We start from the raw sequence: 20,427 nt of genomic DNA, 5'->3' as shown, positions 1-20,427 counted from the left end.
AAGAAAAGGTTTTTGTTTCAGAAAACAAAGAGAGAGAGAAGAGGATGTTGGTGATATGGACACAAAGAGAGGGCAGATGTGGGAGATGTAGGTCCAAGACCTGAGGGAATTTGAACCCCTCTCTCATCTCTGGAAATGTGTTCCCATCACCATGCTTCAGGTCAGCCTGGGGTCAGATGCTCCTGGTTTTACTGATGAGGCTGTTACACCTCAGCTGTAGGCAGGCAGGCTGGGAGGGGAGAGGCTGTGTTGGCTCTGCAAGGCTTAGGGCTGTTCCTGCTGATTCCATGAGCTCCAGGACATTTCCAGCAGCAAATTTCAAGAGGCCCCATAAGACAGAAGCTGCCTTCCCAGATTGCACCCTCTGTCAGCTTGAAATTGTTCTGTTACTAAACATTCATCCTTCAAGTGCTGATCAAAGAACCCCCACGGCAGAGAAACATTATTGATTCCTTATGTAATAGCTCACCCTACTCATGGCTCTCACTGAGCCTACAAAGGCAGCGTGGCCAGGAATGTTTCAGTGCCAGTGTTGATGTGGGAAAGGTGTTAATTCATCCCTGTGCACGTAAATCACTTTTCTGCCTGAGGAATTGTTAATGTAGGTTGCACACCCTGGGTGAGGAACTTATTGCCAAGGAGGACTTGGTAAAAGGAGGGGGAAAGTCGTGGAGCAAAGATTTGCCCTTACTGGTGGGGTCTGGTGTGAATTTTGGAGCTCAGAGCCAGTTCTGCTTTTTGGTGCCTTTCAGCTGAGCCTGGTTCAGCTGTGCTGAAGGAAAGTGCTGAAGCTTCTTTGCAGAAGCTCTCTGTGAGCAGCCTGTGTGGATCAGCAGGGGGGGTGACAGGGCTCTTCCACTGGTCTTAAAAAAAACAAATAAATCTTTCTTGTCATGGGCCATATCTCTAAGGTATGCTAAAGCAAAAGGATGAATAGCTTTTCTAAGTGGACAGGATTTTGTCTCAGGTCCTGTTTGCAGTGCTGCTGTATATGAGGACTCAGTGTACAGCTTTTGTGCAAAACTTAATACTTTTTTTTTTGTGCAGAACCAAGAAGTCCTTGGTGAAATACCCACATTCCAGGCTATATTTTTGTAGTCATAGTCATGTTGTCTGTGGCTAAATTGCAAAGATTTTGCTGTTGCATTGTTTTCTGTTGTAGGTGGGATTGTTCATGCAGTGGTGGCAATCCAGTGCTGTGCATGTGAATCTTTAAGCCCTCTCAGGTCAGGCAGACACTTTAAAGTTTGACCTTTGGAAGGCATGCTTCTTTCCCAATTTCTGTATTTGTCTCAGTATTAGCTTTTCTCCACTGTTACAGAATTAAGTGTTGGTTCCTAATATTTTCCTGAAGAAGAAATGAAAAATCCTATTAAGCTGCAGCAGTCTGAAGTCTTAGTTCAGTAATTGAAAGGAGGGAGGTGTCACCAGCAAGTGTAGCCACTGGATATTCTTTCAAAGCAGTACTTTTCTTGTCCAGTGCCTTAATTCTTTTTAATGTTTGAGTCAGGAAAACTTGCTAAAATGTAAATTATGACTAGCATACTTCTCCCTCCCACACAGTACAGATTATTGATAGGGGATGTAGCTGGTTCCATTGGTAGCAGCCTTGCAGACTTTCTTATTCTGCTCATTTGTTTAACACACCTCAGCACTCTCTGTCCATCATCCTGTCTTCTCTCCCTGAAGAACTACAGACATGAGCAATTTTTGGGTAGTATTTACAGTTTGGGGGGAACATTAGCTAGGAACCAAATATTGCTTAAGTGTGGCTGTGTGAGAGTTTGTATAGAAAGAATATTATATATACAATTGCCATGTTATTTTCTTGTTATGAATTTATGCTGTATTACTAAGTGTTGCTCGTCTCATATGTTGTAGTACTTGAGTTGCTCTATCTCTCTTAGGGCAGCTGTGAGTTAAATATTTTATCAGAACTAGAGAAATTCTCAAAACCAGGCTACTGTATGAATGCAAGTTGCTCTTTGTGGTTGTGTTCTGTTGCTATAAATTCTTTTGATGTTTATAAAGTTTTGCCCCAGCTGGATATGCTATTTTCTCCATCCTAGAAACTGCAAGTAAAGAAAAAAAAGCAGTGAGAGCAGCAAAGAGGTATAGCAAATAAACAAGTTTTGCAATAAAGGGGTATTTTTAGCTGGATATTTCATATTGTTCCTCCTTGGTCAAACCTCTTCCATGGTTTGCAATGCAATTTATTAATATTTCTCCAAGGGAGAGGCTGCATTTAATATGTGCTCTCCAGGATACCCTGTTAAAATATTAGGCAATAAAATCCTTGACTGTACAGTAGTTGCACTTATAATTTCCCCCAGGTAGTAGAAACTCTATAATTTATTGTTGTTGAAGTTTGTAGGATTGGTGTGGTTGTGGCAGTGTAAAAGGATCTGCTTTGCTCTGTGTGTTTGTTGGTGTCCCAGCTCCTCTCCCTCAGCAGCATCTCACTCCTAAAACTGCCTTATCCCAGACTTGCAGATCACACTCCCACAGGGGAGCTCCCACTCTTTCCTCCTGGGATGTAAGTTTTGTAATTCCCTGCATACAAACATCAGTGCCAGCAACCTGAGGAACACACTCGTGGTGTTGAATCTGTAGTGCAAGAACGTGTTTGGTGGCTTATCTGTCTAGAGTCTAAAATGCAAAACATTCAGCAAACTCTGTGCCACTAGAGATGATCTCCTCAGTCTGAGCATCAAAACAAGCTGAAAATGTAAGAAATAATCCCTGGGGAAGCCCACAAAAGTGGCTTTCCTCAACCTGAATATGGAGGGTGAGAACATGAATTAATTCCTTCCTTCCTTCCTTCCTTCCTTCCTTCCTTCCTTCCTTCCTTCCTTCCTTCCTTCCTTCCTTCCTTCCTTCCTTCCTTCCTTCCTTCCTTCCTTCCTTCCTTCCTTCCTTCCTTCCTTCCTTCCTTCCTTCCTTCCTTCCTTCCTTCCTTCCTTCCTTCCTTCCTTCCTTCCTTCCTTCCTTCCTTCCTTCCTTCCTTCCTTCCTTCCTTCCTTCCTTCCTTCCTTCCCTCTCTCCCATCCAAGCATGCTCACACATCCAGCACACTTCCTTGGGGATAATTTTTTAGGGATGTGACAGCTGGAGAACCTTGCTTCTGCTTTACATTTTTAGGCAACATTTTGGTGTAGGAAAGAGAAAGGCAAAAATTTCCCCTCTGCCTTTTTTTGTCTTTGGTTGGAAGGATTTTACTTGAGCTTTTTTTTTTTTTAATGAAGCCTCTGAGAAGTCATATTGCATCTTCCAAACAAACTGCTGAACTCAACTGCTTTTACCAAACGCATGCAAAATTTTCCCCTCAGGATCCTTAGAGGCCCTGGAGTGCCTGCCTTGCAAAACCTGGGGCAGTGAACAGAGTCATTCCAGAATGATTTCCATAGGATACCTTTACACAGAGTGCTTAAGTGTATTTATAAATACATTCATACACATTTAACACATCAGATTCTCTTTTGGTCCATTACTGCGCGCTCCAAGCAGAAGGAAAAATAACCAAGGTATCCAAAGAGCTGCTGCCCAGCTGGTAAGCTCTGAAAAATCCCAAACCCTCCAAGAGGCACAGACAGAAGCAGTTTTTATCAGTGGCTTTCTCCTGCCCCTGAATACACGTGGTTGTCTCTTTGTGATCATTTCAGATGCCTCAGGAACAGTATCCACACCGGAGCACCATGCAGACCTCGGAAGGACCCCAGGTATACAAAGTGGGGATTTATGGCTGGAGGAAGAGGTGCCTCTATTTCTTTGTGCTGCTCCTAATGATTTTAATCCTGGTGAACCTTGCTATGACCATCTGGATTCTGAAGGTTATGAACTTCACAATTGTAAGTAGGGGTTACCCTGGAAGGTCTGGGGAAGATGAGGGAGGGTGCTGGTCTTCTGAGCATGACTTCAGATATAGCTTCAATAATGGGGTGTTTCATTGCCATGGACAGTCCTCTTATAGAGAGGAGCAAATTTACACAATGCAAGTTCCTCTTATCTGCTGTGTATGTATATATATATACCTGTATTTATGTAAACAATGTACACCACCCATCCCCAATTTTCAGTTATATCAGTGTTTTAAAATTAATTAAATTTATTATTTTGAATTTGGATGCGGAATGGGTTTGAGCATTTCTCTTGAGACTTTTTCTGGTTTTCTCCATGACCAAGGAAGACAAGATTATTGATTTGCTTTTTTGCTTTGGGAAAATTCATGTTGTTCTATAATGATGTAGTTCTGGAAGCTTCATGAAATAAAATAAAATTTACAGGGTATCTCCCTGGCTGTGGTACTTAGGTGGAGCATGTCCTTATCCTTCTATTGCTGTGCTTGGTGCACATCAGTCCTGGAGCAGCACAGACTCCCTGGCTATGGTTAGCTTTCCACTTCCAGGGCTTGTGAGCCTATATATATATGGCAGATCCTTGTTTTTCACTAGATAATTTGGCTAGGCAGAGTGAAAATGAAGTTATCAGTCACTTCTTCAAAGTAGTCATTGCCTCCTTGTCCAGGTGAGATTATTCATTTTAAGATTGTTTGAGTCTTCAGGAGAAGCCAAGTCTGCAATTAAATCCTGGTTTTACTTCCTGAGGGATCTGTAAAGCTACACTTCCCTAGACAACTTCCAAGGACCTTCCCAGCCAGGCTCTGATATGAGCAGTGTGTTTTAAGTCTTTCTGGGATTTCTTTTCTCTGCTTTCTGTCTTGTGCAGTCCCAAACAGCTGTGTCCAACATTATGTCATTAATGGGCCATGAGAAGTTGAATAAACAATCTCTGGCTTCCTGTACCCAGCAGATGAAATGCTGTGTCAGGGGAACGTGTAGTGTTCATTTTCTCTAACCAGGTTGCTGTCAAGGTGTGCAGAAGATTGCAGTGCATGTGTGCATAGGGAGCAAGCAATTATAAAGCAGTAATCCACAAAAAGCTCCTGTGAGCAGGCAAAGAGTGGCCAAAGTGGAGCAATTAATGCTTAGCCAGACCAGTTGTTTAATCTTGTGAAATTGATGCCATTTTGATATCCATTTCGTGCTGAAGTATGGTTCTGTAGTTTAATGGAGTTGAGAAATAGGTATCTCTGAGGTAATGGAGGAGTTGGTCATTCACCATTCGTCAGTGGTGTGGGTATCAACCCAAGAACAAAATAAAAGGATTTCAAATGATCACTTTCCAGGAATACAGCTTTATTTCTTACTAATAACTTCAGTCCCATGCATTTTTGCTAATTGGTGGTGTTCAGTCAGCTCTCTACAGATTCCTTGGGAAGTCAGGTGAACATCTGTGCTCTTTCTCCATCCCTGCCCTCTCATCATGCACTGCATTTTGCAGGCCAGGTGCTGAAATGCCATCTCCTAGGGATGTGTGCAGAAACCTCCCATTTCCAGCAGCTCTGTCCCCCCACTAGGATACAGACTGGCCTTTGGGGTCGTGCACTGATCTTCAGTTTCTTGTCCAATTCCGTTTCCTTACTTGCCCTCAGATTACTGGGGATTATTCCAGGGTAAAGCATATTTGTGTATGGCTTAGTTAATTCATATCTGCTAATGCTAGTGGATGATGAACAGCATCTGGTGATAAAAACACAGGTGGTGCCACTGAGTCCTGCAGTGGGAGCAGCTTTATGGCTGTAGGCATGGCCACACTAGGCAGGGTGAGTGTTTCTGGCACAGCCAGTTGGAAATAAACATAAGAACTGGGCATGTAAAATGTGAGTCTTGCCCCAGTATGCACCCATTCATCTCCTGATCTCCTGCTGCTCCTGCAGCCTCGCCAGCTGCTTTGGATCCTGCTCTGCAATCCCTCCTGCACCATTCCCTGAGGCTGAGAAAAAACACTCGGCTAAGTGAGTTTTTAGAGGCAGACTTTTATCTCTAAATAACAAATGTAGGAAAATTATCAAATGAGCAGATGCAAATATGGGAAAATCTTTAATTTGTTCCTGTTCTGATAAGAGGAGCTGAGAGTCCTTCTGGGGCAGAGGAGTGATCTGAGTAGTCAGTAAGCAATAGCTGCTGCTTAACAGGGCTGAGTTACCCCAGTGCTTGCAGAGCAGAAAGGAAGGGAAGGTTTGTGTTTCTGTTCTTCTGGAAAATGTAGTATTTCTTTCTAACATCTTCCCACCCCTGAGCTCTCCTTCCAGAACCTGAGTCTGTTCAACTCCAGAGAACAGTCCTGGCGCTTACCAGAATTTAATGATGCTCGTTATAGCCAATAAGTGCTCACAGTATTTTAATGAGCACAGCAAACCTGCTCAGGAAAACTCAGGGGTGTTTTAAATGCTGATAGTGGGGAGTGGAGAGTGGAGAAAGAGGAAGGAGATGAAGTAAGACAATCTCAGGATACAAAAACACCTCCTCATGCTTGCTGTAGCAGCATCCATCTACTCCAGTTCCTTGTTCAGCCCTGACCTCCCTTCCTCTGCCCTCTGCCTGCCCTCCTGGCTTGTGCTCCAGGAGACAGCTCCTGTAAAATCAAGTCATAAGCTTCCAATTAGTGGCTTTTAACAAGCAAGCATCACTGATTTATTCTAGGTTTTGCTTTTATTTTAATGTTTAAATTTAAATTAAACAAATGTATGTGTAGCTATTGCCTCTTACACAGGGCTGTCAAAGCAGTGTCACACCTGTGTAGGGACAGCTGGTCACTGTCTGCTCTGTCCTCTGGCACAATCATTCATTTTTCATGTACTGTTTGATACTCAATTTGTTTTAAATGCCTTTATCTAGCACAGGCTGTACGAAAAACAGGCCTAGAGGGGACCTCAAATGTCGTGTGCCTGTCCCACAGCTGGTTCCCACAGCCAGGTCCATTTGCTGTGTTCATTTACATCAGGGCTGAGCTGCTCTGGGGTTGCAGGAAGTTATGGGCAGGCTGCTGCCTCTAAACCTTGCTTGTATTTTTAAGCCAAACCATAGAATGAATTTGGACCAAAGCCACCAATTTGGTTGAAACCCAAATGTTCCCTGAAGGTGGCCTAACCTAATTGAGGTAGAAACCGCCATCCAGCACTCAGCTTTCTGATGCTACATAGACACAGAGTGCCCTGCTTCGTTCAGATCTTGGACAAGCCTGGTAGGAAGTCTGTGGTTTGCACATACTGAGCTTGGGGAAGTGGTGTGAATGCTTGTGGGGTGTGTGTGTGACTGAACCACTCAGTCTGCAGGTCCTACACAGGCCACAGCTGCATCCTGCAGTCACAGCAGTGTGGCAGAGGGCTCAGCCTCCAGCTGAGGAAACTGCAGCTGTGGTGGGCTCAACCTGCAGCTGTGGTGGTCATGATGTCCAGATGTGGCAGTCTAAACCTGCAGCTGTGGTGGTCATGATGTCCAGATGTGTCAGTCTAAACTCCAGCTGTGATGGTCATGATGTCCAGCTGTGACAGTCTAAACTCCAGCTGTGGCAGGCTCAACCTCGAGCTGCACAGAGCTTGGCTGAGGCAGGCACAGCCCCTGCATGGGTTTGTAGGTCCCAACTTAATTACAAAGCTGGAATGAGAGCTCTTAACAACCTCCCTCTTTCTGGTCCACCTGCATTAGCAGGCAGTGGTGCAGCTCTTTGGCAGCTGCATTATTAGCACATGCATATTTTATGCTCCACACCGATGTTGTGCTGGGGATCTCTGTTTCACCTATTACTAGTGAGCTTAAAACATTTTTTAAAAAGCTTCCTGATGTATTAGTTTCTGAATATTACAGGAAAAGATGTGCTTACATAAACACAGCAAACCAATATCCTTACTTTAAGCACTCCAAAGCTAGAAAGCTCTGATAATGGGCAATGACAGTGCATTGACCTCTTTCCACAAGGGTAGCACACAATGCCTGGTATTTTAAATGGTGTTAGGAATCTGAAGCACTATCCATTAGTACCCCTTTAGAGTCTGTTAGGCAGCAGGCAGAGCTTTAAACAGAAGAGATGAAGACTGTGTCCTGTTGTGGCTGCATTTAAATGTCAAACACCCTCCTGCTTTTCTGCCCATCAAACCATATAGGACCTTTTGCTTTTCCTTTGTTCTTGCCTGGTATTTCTGTCTAGAGATCCTGTTTGCTTGTTATGGATTGTATTTTTTTGGGACAGGAGCTGTTTGCATATGTAGTCTTATATACTGGCAGGTTCTACTAGACTTTAAACTGTAATAAATAGAAAATAATTCAATTTTTTCCCCAATCAGTCTGCAAGGCTTGAAATTCCTGGAGAACTGTCTTCTAAGAATCATCCAAAGTAAAGGCTTCAGATTAGTTTTGTAAATAAAATATTCTGCAACTTGGCATTCAGGAGTGCCCCTGTGAGCCAAACTTTACATTTCTTCCAGACTGGGAGAGCACCATCCCTGGAGAGATTTACAGATGTGCAGCTGTGGTACTCAGGGACAGGGTTTAGGGTGGACTTGCAGTTCTGGGTTCGTGGTTGGACTCAATGATCTTAGAGGTCATTTCTGACCCAAAAAATGATTCTGTGACTTCATGTGCTGCTTCCAGGCCTGTGCAAGCTGTTTGTGCCATCTGTGTGTGCACCTCCAAGGGGATGCAGTGTGGAAAGGGCAGGCAGTGACCCCTCCTTCCACCTTCCATGGGGTGCAGAGGGGGATCTTCCCCTCCTGATCCAGGCAGGCTCAGCCTGGGGACCCTGACCACAGCACGTGCCAGCTCTGGGTTCTCCTTCCATAACCACACAGGGTTTGCACCCTTTAGCATGAAGTTCAGCCATATTTTATTATTTTAATTGAAGAGGAACAAATTACTTCAATTGTTCAGTTTTTTCCCCTTTTTTTTGCCTCAGGCTGCATTCATAGCTGAAGGGGTCTCTTTTAGCAATGTTGGATGAAATGTTGGCAATTTAGAGAGACAAAATGCTACTGTGGATGGCACAAATGCTAAATATCATTATTATCTTGCTTTCTTTATTAAAAGTTGCTAGGAAAAATGAGCTTTTAAAATTTGGTTATGAGCAGTTATTTCCAATACAATTACTCCCTCTTGTGTGTAAACTACCTGCCACATTTCAATTACAGGAAAACAGTGGGGTAATAACACAGCAGTAAAGATGGATTAGAGTTAGGAAAGCTCATTGCCCTAGCTGGCAGGATTCTTCTATTAATGATTTAAAGGAATAGACTTTGTTCTAATTTTTTTTTGTTATATCAGAGATTGGCTCAGAAGAAAATGACTGTGCTGTTTATGTTCCCTTTTTATGATTTCTCTGGGGTCTCTTTTAGGTGCAATGGTAAGGCCAACATGGGAAGGAACTCTGATCAGCTTTTCAGCTTCTGCTTTGTGCTGCAATTGTAATCAGTCAGCTAAAATTGGCTGGAGTTAGAATTAATATTACTATATCCTTATTAAGGAAAGAGTGAAGTTTTTTTTCCTCTCCCTCTCCCCCTTGCACATACACACATTACAAAATTGTGCACTTTCCCATCCTAATTCATGTTGCTCTTTCTGTAGAACAAGTAATTGTTCTGAGACTGCCTGCACGACCCAAGAGCTTTGTGTATTTCCCTCCTTTCCTCATTCACATGGACTGCATCTTCTGATATAAAGATGTTAATCTTGTATTGGCCTGACAACACCAGCAGTGCTGTGAGTGATTGTACTATTAAGTGAAGAAGTTCCTGTGGGTGAAATCCTTCCTGGCTAGAATTTAGCAGGAATCTTGGCACTGACATCAATGGATCAAGCTCTTCACCATAATGCTTTTTATTTGCTGTTTTCTTTACAGTAACTTCTAATTTCTTTCCTCTAGGTTGAGGATAAAATGAGCTATGCTTTTCTTTTACTCTTTTTATAGAGATCCGAATTTCATTCCTGGAGGGTTTCTGTTACTGCATAAAAAGCAACTGGGATTACTTATCTTTTTAAAGATACATATAGTACTTTTTGCCTTCACTCATTTAGAGTTTAGAATAATATAGTCAGTTTAAATAGGATATTGTGTGAAGCTATTGAAAGTTTGACCTCTTCATTGCTGCATCCTCCAGGGCATCGAGGATTTGGTAGTGGTGACTTGTTGAGTTAAAGTGCATCAGTTTCTTCTAGTGTTACACCTTTGAAACATCAGTCTCTCATAATATTTCATTTTTATTATCTAATAACCACATTTTCTCAGCCAGTACAAGCACATAAGGTTTTCTTTTTCCTTGTTACTGAAAAGTGATGAAAGGTCCCCATATTTTTACCTCTCTGTCTCTACTCTCTGCTGAGCCATTGAGTTTTTAGAGGCCTGCCATGGCATTGGATATGCTGACAGATTATGCTGTGGGAGCAAAAGGAATAGTGAAATAGTAAGCCTTGTACTCGTGCCACTAACCCAAGCTGCATGTGCTGCACTGCAATCACTTAGGTACTCTTTCAGGTTTTTCTTTGACAGCTGCTCAAGGCAGTCTGTGGTAATACAGAGTATCAGGGTGGCAGATGGCCCTCTCCCCTCAAATATTTTGTGTTGGGTTTCATAAGGAACTGAGGTTTATGTGACTGTGCTTCCATCTTGATGTTCAGGATTCCAGCTCTCAGTTCTCAGATGTTTCTGAGCCACTGTTCATAGTCAAGTCATCTGAACAGAACTATGCATCCAGGAGAAACAAATATCTCTAACATATTTAGTTACTGCATTTTTCAGAGACAGAACAAAGAAGTCTTATTTATTGGTTTATCTACTGTGAAAGAAGTTGCTGCATAAATTCTGTACTTACTACTCACTAGGAGTGAAAGATGTTATAAATGTCCCCCACAGCAGAGAAACTTTTATTGGTGCTGTTTTCCTGCTGGACACCAGAGAATTTATCCCTGACATCCAGATACTCCAGGACATCCCTTGGCTATTAGTACTTCTGGTTTGGAGGAAACTCAGCAATGCCCATCTCCTCACACCTGCAGTTCAGTGCATGTGTGCAGGCAAACCACCATCTGCCAAACTTGCTGTATGGGCCATGCTGAGACTCAGTAACTGGCCTTGTGTATATCCACAGCAGGAAAATACCTGATTGCATTAAAAATACATTATGGCTTTGTTTGATGTCTCCAAAAACAGAGGGATACAAATAGTTGGAAAAAGGAGGAGAGTGGCAGGGATTTGGGTGGGCTGCAATGGGAAGTTGATCATTTGGTTTCTGGAATAACCCTTCATTTCCAGGCATTCCTGCCTGTGAGCAGAGAGGGTCCTGTCTGCTGGTGCTGTGATGGGGGGAGCACAATGGGAAGGGTTAACAGCCCAGGAGGAGCTGCTCAGTGTGAGGTGGAGCAGCAAGGAGGGCATGGGTGGGCTGTGCAGGGGATGAGTCATAAACTCTTGATCCCAGATCCTCCCTCCTGCCACCTCCCTCCAGAGGAGATTGTTCTCAGCTTCTCTTTCATCTGAAGAAATAAGATATTTCATATTAGCATTCATCTCAGTGCCAACAAAAGATCTTCAGACCAGCAGTTCTGAAGCAGAGAGAGATTTGTCTCTTAGAGAACATGTAAAAGGTATTATTATAAATGTGCAAAAGAACAAAAACAAGCTCGCTGCTAAAATGTCGATAATCAGTTAGTCCTCTGAATAGCTTACAACCTGATCTTCCCCATATTCTCACAGTGCAGGAGGAGAAATGATTTAATTTGGGAATCCACACAGAACTGACGTGCCATGCTGAGCCATAGAGTCAGTTTTCTGCTGCTGCATCTCTTTTTCCTTGAGCCCCTTTTTTTTCTTTCTAAGCTTCCCAACATCCTTCCTGAACTCTCTGCACAGCAGAGAGCAATGGCCTTGCAGGCTTTCAAAACCCAGCAACCACTGCTGGAACAAAAATACAAATCCTCTGAAGCACCTGTTCTGCATGGTTGCCTTCAGGCTGAGGTGCTCCTGGAGTAGCTTCCATGCCTCCTTCCTCTTGTCCTGGAACTGCAAAGCCATCAGCTTTTCAGAAAATGTTTCTTGGCTTTCTGAGCCCCTGCTGTTGGAGCATAATTCGTGGAAAGGGAAGGGAGGTGGCTTTCTCTTAGAACTGTAAATGGCTGAGGAGAGTGTGCAATACTGAGGAGCTGAAATCCTCCTGTGCTTTGGGTGAAGCTGGGCCCTGCCTATTCAGTGAGATGAGCTCGTGTTTGGTTAAACAAAAAGTAAAAGAGAAGTGCCTTATTCTTCCCACAGTTGTGCATTTACTTTATCTACCTTCTGCAAGTGTCTTCTGCTGTGATGACTGAGGGGTTTGAGGCCAGAGCTACAGCCCTGTGCCATGCAGAGTCTGCCTCTCCCCTCCTGCAGGAAGGGAAATATTATCCCTGAATTAGCTCTTCTCCACTCCCATGCCTCATTTGATGAATGCATTTAAAACACGTGCTGCCATTTCCTGTGCCTGTTCTTCCAGAGCTCTGCAGTGGAGATGAGCTGGAATATATCACTTGAATTCATCACAGCTTGAGTTTTAGTTCTGGCCATTTCCACTTCAATTGCATCTTCCCCTTAACCCGTCCTGCCTCTGCTGCCATGGCCAATAGCAAGATGGACTGAGGTAATTATTTGTATTTAGGCCTGTTTCTGAGGGACTGCACTCCAGTGCACTTGCATGAAGGACAGCCTGTTAGCATTGAAATGATGTGGTGGCAGCCAGACTTAGAGAAGAGGAATGGATTCACACAGGTAATTCAGCCTTAACCTCTTGAGTTCTCATTACTTTGTGTCCACCTGGTGCTGCTGCCCACCTCTTTCCTTTTTAAATGAGATCCAGTAACTAACAGAGAAATTATGGCAATTTGCTATATGAAATCTGTGATTATTTGCGTTTAATTAAAAGCTTCTCTTGGGAAAATGAAGGGCAGCTTAACCTCAGAGAAGCCTCTACATCTCCAGTAATTGCTTCTAATTGAAGTGCTTTGAGTTTCCATCCCACCTCAAGAAAAGGAAAAAAAAAAAAAAAAAAAAACCAACAAAAAAACCTCAAACCTGAAAAGTTCACTCCTACACATAGGGTCCCTGAAAATTATTTTATCCTTGTGCAGTTAAGGGGATTGAGGGTCCTCACAAATGATTCTTCAGTGTGGGTTAACCAGCTAAAATTAAAGTTTCATTACTGCAAAGGCTGGTGTGTGGTGTGCTTATGAGAAATCCCAGGCACAGCCCATAGTCCCGAGGTGCTGTGCTGACAGACACAGATGCAGAGGTGCAGGTGCACATCTTTTGCCTAAGTGCTCCTGGTGATTTCTTGGTTTGTACAGTTGTTTTTGACTTCCAGTGGTATTTTTCTTATTTATGGCTAAACCTTTTTGGCTCAGTGTGTCGTGTGAAACACTGGAGGAGTGGTTTTCTCAGCTGGAGGGGTGCAGAGCTAATCAGCAGGAGAGCTTTTGGGGTTGGAAACATCTTGGACATTTCCCTGCATCTCCACCTGTGTGTGCCTTAGTTTTTGATGCTGCAGAAAGTGTATCCCTCTCATGACAGTTCCATTCCCTGGTCACCCTGGCACATGGATTGTGTCTCTAGAGCAGGGGTGGTGTTTCATAAACCACCCAACCCTGGCATTTGGACCCAGCCCTGCTCTGCCAAGGGACTGTGGTGCCCAGGGCAGTGGCACTGGGGACTGTGGGGTGCCCAAGGGTCCCATGTCTGGGGAGAGGAGTATGTCACCTCATGATGAAGCCACCTCCTCCACTCAAGCAGCACTTCCATCACACAAGTTCTGCCAAATCACAGCAATCAGCATTTCCCTGCAGCTCCTGGCAGTGGTGTCTCTGCTTGCAGCCTTTGGTGCTGTTAAATCCTCCTTGTGTTGTGGATCTAAAAACAGGCATGACATAAATAAAAGTTTGTGTGTTGTAGCAGCAGACATGGCCGTTTTCTGCTGTTTATTCTTTCCACTGAAGATACCAAAGTTGAGAAATGTGAGAGTGTTCTGCTTTTCTGTGTTCTCACCTTGTTCATTAACGCTTTTTATCACACAAGTCAGCAGAAATGTGCATCTGATTTTTGTTCTTTATTATCCCTAAGGTTCTCTTTAATTTACACTGAAACACATAAAATCTCTAGATGGACTGAAATCTTTTAGAGTGGCCTCTGAGATAGCTATGGGTGAATTGTCAGAAATGGGAGCATCGTTGTTTGTCATTTTTTTTGAAGTTGCAGCTGCAGGTAAATGCATGAAAACATTTGTGACCTGCCTCTGATAACTTCTTAGCAAGCAGAAATGCTTAGAAAAGTGCACCTCTTCATTTTAAGAATAAGAAAAAAAATGTTTTAATTCTTCATACAGAGTCCTGAAGTACTTGTACTTCGTGTAGGTGCAAGTCATATAGACATGTGTAGGTGCTGATTTGAATTCAGATTATTTAACAGGGTGGTATTGTTTCTGACAACAAATATTAATCTTTCAAAACAAGATATTAGATAATTTTATTCTAGGAAACGAGGAAATCAAATGCTTTTTATTGTCTTTATTTTGTCTGTATAGTAGAAAGGGAATTCCTGCTAGTTAAATATTTGTGCACACAATCCACTTCTGAATCAATCACTTATTTACAGGAGATACCATCAAGAGAGACTGATGGAAGGTTTGCAGCAAAGCCTTGAGCCTCGTGAAGGGGAGGAAATTCAGCCTGAGCAGCTGATGGCTGCATTGTGGAAATACTGGGTGGATTTACAGAAAACTGCTTTGTCTAGAAGGGAGAACAATTCAGTTCACCAGCAGGTATAGATTGAAAGGCAAATTTCATCTTTATTTGAAGTATCTTATTGACCAAAGATATTTGTCTTTGTTAGTGTGATAGAGGATTCAGCCTTGTGCATTGCCCAAGAAGCAGGCTGGATGTTAGGAAGCTGATGTGTGTAATTCTTTTCTTCTTCCCAGTGGAGCTCCATTTACTGCCATTACACCTTTTCTTCTATTAGGAAGCTTTTGTGCAGAACAGTTTGCCTTGTCAGTCCTTTTTATATTGAGCTGAGAATGGGGAGCTTTTACATATTCAGGGCTAAAATAACAGTTCTCTGTACAGGAAGGCTGAGGCCAGTGAAGATCCTGTTGTTCTTGCCATATCAGGAGCTGGGGCATCCTTGACTCTTCCCACAGGAACACCACCGTGGTCACTTTCCACCCTCCCAGCTGCCAGCCAGGGCAGCTCACAGCAAATTTGCACTCACCAAAATGGCATTGAGAGATTTCCCTACAGGAGCAATCTGCACAAGGGAACAGCTTTCAACTTGAGGGCAGAAATCTGTGCTGTTGGTGGGGTCATAACCTGGGGTGGGAAGGTATTTAATTCCAGTTTTGCCTGTAAATTATGCTAAACAGACATGGAGTGGCCAGTCAGTTGTTGCATGACTCAGTTCTCCTCTTACAGGGATGTAGATGGGTGGCATCAAGTTGGGGTTGCACAGTTACAAGTGAGGGAAGAACAGACTGGCAGCATAGGGCTCCAGAAGGCAACTGCAAAGGACAGGGATTTAACCTTTGAAATATGGACAGTGTCTAGGAAATTGCAAAGGAGAGTCTGTCCTGGTTTGGAGGTTTTTTGGAATTATTTTTCCCCTTTGTAGGCAACAGAAGAGACTATTGCTTTGGGTTGGTAATAATCTGCAGAGTGACATGTTAAATGGGTTTCACTCACCTGCAAAGTTTGTCAGTTTAAAACAAATACATAGATACTGTGACAATTTATGCAGTACAGAACACATATAAGGACCCAAGAGAGCTCTACAGGCAGAAATAGCTGGAAAAACAATAGAAATCCATGCTCTGAAGTCTTGCAGAAACAGGTTTGCAGTTTTGGAAACATGGCATAGGAACCTGGAAATGGTGGACAATTACACCCCTGTAAATAAGAGTAAATTAATCAGTTGTGCTCATTTCTCTTTCCTTTTCCTCATTGCATGTTTTCCTGTTCTTGAAATGAATGCATGCATAAGAAATGTGAAGTTAAATGGCTGAACTCTCTGCTCAGTCACAGTTCTCCCTGATGCTCATGTTGGAGGTGCTGGCTGAAGTGCTGAGAGCCAGCATGGAGAGATGATGAGATCCATGGTGGGGAAATGACCACCATCCATCCAAAATGTTTGCAGCAGCAGCACTGGGAAGGGAAAACACTGGTGCAATCTGTAGCTCTTGTTTCTGTTTTAAAGGTCTCTAATGAGCCATGTGTGCACTGCATTTCACCCTGGGAAATCCCACTGAAATCTGGCACTCGCCTTTCATTTCTTACACTGCTATATTTAGGGCAGAAAGCAGATCTCCCAGCGAGGCTCCTTCTGGCTTCTAGAAACCCTGCAAAGTGTCTTAGTAATAGACACTAATTGCTTACCAAAGCTGCCAGCTCCCTCTGAAAATCCTTTCAAAAGATGGGAAGGGGAAGCAGAGCAGTTGCCTGCCCTTTCTGCAGGCATGTGGCAGTAGCCAGTTGTTGTGTCTGTGCCATGGGGATGAGGGACAGATGACCTTGATGGATGTGCTGTTGTCTTCATTACTGAAGGCTCAAACACTGTTTTCCTGCCTCTCCATTTTTATTCTGTGGATGAGGAGTCCAATCAGAGGTACTCTCCATTGAGTTTTAATGAGTGAATTAGATATATTTTAAACCTGCAGTCAGTGGCAGTCTCAGAGCGTGCATATTCCCTTCCTCTGATGTATTTCTTTTTAATAAGTTCCCATCTTTCTTGACCTTAGTTCCTCTAAAAGTCATTCACAGCCATGCCAAGTCAGGCATTCAACATCATCTTGTTATAATCAAAGGAATGAACCTCTCTGTTCAATGCAATCTTTTTCCTGTGCTGAGTCCTGCCAGCCCAGCTGTACCCAGATTTCTGCAGTTGAAGTGAGAGGGTGGTCCATGCCTTGTGCTAAAGAAATCTGGTGCCATGCATATTTTTTTAATTGTGGGTAGGAGAGAGAAGCAATCTATGTCAGTATTAGCAGTGTAAGGTGAGAATATGTTATTTTTATATTCTGGAATCTGGAGGAGTATTTCAGATATTTCATATCCTTTCCATACTTGTCTATATAGGAAAAAAAAATCTTTAAAACTTAAGAATAATGGAGTGACTACAGTTTGGTAGAAATGACATTCAAAATCTCCTAAATTAAGCAGAGAACATGTCCATCCCAGCAGCTTTCTGTTATCTTTCACAGTTCTTTGATAGGGATGTAATTTTCTGTAATCACTCGGAAAGATGGTTGGATATTTTTTCTATTAAATTCTGAAGGACTTAAACCTTTTCTGGCTTACCTTTGCTATTTTTCATGTTTATATACAACAGTATAATGCATCAGCATTTTTATACATTTCTCATATAAAAATGAGCCATGTTTATAGAGGCTGTCAGACTTTCTATTCCACAGAATAACTGGAGCATCACTGGAAGTTGACACCAGCCTAAAAATCACATATAGTTGCTGAAATGTCTTATTTTATGGCCCTGTTGCTGTTTAATAGCTAAGCTGTGCCCGTTCCTTAATTTACCATCACTACCCAGGAGTGCTTTGGTGTTGGGGGATGCTCTGCAGAGGTTCCAGGGTAGCTCTGCTGCTTTTTTGGGTGCCCTGAGCAACAAAGCTGCCTGTTGGGTGAGGAGCTGCCCAAGCTGTGATAATTAACTGGTGAGGTAAACCACTCTACACTGCTTTAACCTTCTTTCAGCAGGTTTCTCCTATCAGGCACTAGAATATAAAATGATTACTTTTTTTTTTCTCTCTCCTCAGTATTTAGCCTCAGGAGATTTTGGATAGGTTTTGGCTGTTACAGACACAGTAAATGCCTAGCTGGAAGCTATCTGGTATTCATAACCTTAAGATATTGTTGGAAATCGTAAAATCTGAATGGATTTTTTTCTTTTTTTCTTTTTTTTCTTTTTGTTTTTTTCTTTTTTGGGAGAATAGCTCCAAGAGCTGAAGGCACTGCTTGCCTTTCAGGTAAATTCCATTCAGGATGATAAATTATGGCTGAACTGAACCAAAATGTTCCTAATGGCCCTAGTCAAAAGGCCTATTACAGGATGTCTAACTCACTTAAATTCCTTTTGGCTTTAAATTGTTAATGATTAAGTGTTTTAGGGCTAAAGTGATATACACTTAAAGGGCACTTTGCTTTAAGGTTAGCCAACCTGAGCACCTCAAGTGAGGGACACAGATTCACTTGAGTGACCTTCAGGCAGAGAAATCAGGATGTTGCCTCTACAGGTGGGTCATTTTGTGGGAATATTTGCAGGACACCAGGCAGGTTTGTGGAAAAGGAAGCAGAGGAACATTCTGGAGCAGAGAGGAACAGCAGCTTTGGGCAGCCCTTGTGGTTTTTAAATCGCACTTTTGACACTGCAGAGAGAAAGTTTATTTGTCTTTGGTTATGACATTTGGAGAAGTAAACATTTGGTGATGTCAAAGGTGTTTTCCCAAAGGAACAGCTGTAAGGCACCAGCCCTGTGCTGACTCGTGCAGTTCCTTGGGTTTAAATGTGGTTTTGCAGCAATGAAAGTGCCAAACCTGTCTGGTAATCCCAAAGGTTTGGACTCCTGTCCAGTCCTGTGCTGCTGACCAGTGAGCAGTGCCCCACGGTACCTGAAAGGATGTGCAGCTGTTTTGTAGAAATCCCTTCAGCATTGCCAGCTTTAGGAGCTTCTCAATTTCAAAGATTTTTTTATGTCTCCTGACAGTGAATCACGGAAAATTCCAGCTCACTTCACATAGGCACTTGTGGGAGCTGGGTACTCACAACAGCCTTGCTCCCATGGATATTAATGTTCAGTTTGGCTTTTCTTAATTCATAGATGAGTTTATTGGAATTGGAGTTTTGCCTTCTGATCCTTTTCCGTGAGTGTTATCAGCACATAGATTCAACAGTTGCACACACTGCCTTCTGCTCAGGAAAAATCAGAGGTGATCTGAAGATCCAGTCCCTGGATCAGACTCACAGTCACCTTCCCTTTTCCAGGGCTTTGGTTCAGGGCCAGCAAGCAGCACATGCAGGAAAAAATGCCAAGCAGAAACACGAGAACTGGCTCCCTAATAAAACATATGCCCATGCACAGTTTGCTTGCAGAAAAAGCTGAAATCATGTTTTCCAAAATATCTACATTGCTCCTCGAGCTGCACAGTCAGCTTGCAGGCATCTAGGGCCATAACACTGCCATCTTCTGACATTTTTATTGCAGAATAAAGGACAAATTCTTTATAAATTTCAAAATACCATTTTTCTTTTGGTTTTTTCCCCCCTTGGTGATGCAGCTCCCCACTGGGGATTTTAAGCAAACATTGTTCCCAGCTTGTTTGGGATGCTGTTAATGGGAATTCCTGGCCCAGTGCATTGCAGACGTCTGGCTCCTCCAGAATGTTTCTATTCCCTGCTGTGTCTCTTCCCCTTTGATATCTGATGAGTCAGCAGGTCTTTAATTGCTGTTCCTCTTAACAGGGAGTTCTCTCGCTCAATACATTAAATATTTGATTGCCCCAGGTCTCCAGGCAGAGCAGGGCACACAGGGGGATTTGCAGGTCCCACAGCAAAGGCTTTGCCCTTGCAGACAGTGATTTTGGCAGCTCAGCCCCAGGCCATGCCTGGGAAGCCTCTCCTGGAGCCCAGGGGGACCACGGGGATCTGAGCAGGACAGGTGGTTTGGGATGCTGGGAGGCATTTGGGGATGGCAGCAGCTGTGCTCAGCAAGACTTGCTGCATGAGAGTCTGCACATCACCAGGAGGCTCCTGCATGGCCAGGAGGAGAGTGTGGCCACGTGTCCTGCAGCTCCCACAACTCCTTTTCTGCTCTTTTTTTAAAGCAGCAATGCAGAGATACCCACTGGGACACTCCTGTGCTTGGTGGATTGTGGAGTGTGCCTTCAGGGACTCAGTAAGATGGGCTATTATAGCAGTAAAATTATCTTCTGGTAACTTTCTTGGATATTATGCATGTATTTCATACTCAGTGAGCTGAAATAAGGACGCTTTTAATCGTGTTTTCCAAGTGTTTTAGGTGAATGCACCGTGTAGGGACAATCTCTGTGCCTTGCAGAAGGAAGCCTGGCTTCCAGGTGGGGCTGTTCCTGGGCAGAGTTGGGTTTTCAGCCTTGCAGGTGGCTCCTTGAGAGGGGAAATCCAGTCCAGCATTCACAGGCATGCAGTACACAGTCAAAAATCTGGGATTTGCTGATGGCTGCTGCTCTCTGCTCTGGGGAGGAATCTCTGCACATGATTCTGTGTGGGAGTGTGCAGACTCACACTGGGGGAGAGCACCAACAGTCCTGAGGATTGTCAGCAGTGTAGGCTTGGGGCAGGAGCTGCAGTGCAGTCTGTGGAGGAGAATATCCCAAATGTACCTCTGTGCATCGGCCTTTGGGCTTCCTTGTTGCTCTGAAGTCTCAGTGACTCCGTGCTTGTAGTGGAGCATGGAGTTGTGTTGGGAGTAGAACAGAAAGGAATGCTGAGAAATGCAGACAGCAGCATGCACTTCACACACACATTCCATCACTTCATCCCT

The 20,427-nt window shown here is 43.4% G+C and overlaps 1 protein-coding gene across 9 annotated transcripts in view; it reads left to right on the top strand.

Annotated features, from left to right (window-relative positions):
• SGCD (sarcoglycan delta) overlaps nt 1-20,427 on the top strand; it is a 314,769-nt gene that overhangs the window by 182,472 nt on the left and 111,870 nt on the right. For 6 of the 9 annotated variants that reach the window (XM_088173550.1, XM_014875970.2, XM_088173552.1 and 3 more), the window contains one exon: nt 3,663-3,848. In XM_088173550.1, the coding sequence (XP_088029676.1) occupies nt 3,663-3,848 (186 nt within the window). The remainder of the gene's footprint in view (nt 1-3,662; nt 3,849-20,427) is intronic. The other 3 variants (XM_088173554.1, XM_088173555.1, XM_088173553.1) reach the window with 1 other exon arrangement.

Source organism: Sturnus vulgaris, chromosome 15 (genome assembly GCF_052056855.1).
Source record: "Sturnus vulgaris isolate bStuVul1 chromosome 15, bStuVul1.hap1, whole genome shotgun sequence".
Classification (NCBI taxonomy): Eukaryota; Metazoa; Chordata; class Aves; order Passeriformes; family Sturnidae; genus Sturnus; species Sturnus vulgaris.
This window is presented reverse-complemented; position numbering and strand designations above follow the sequence as displayed.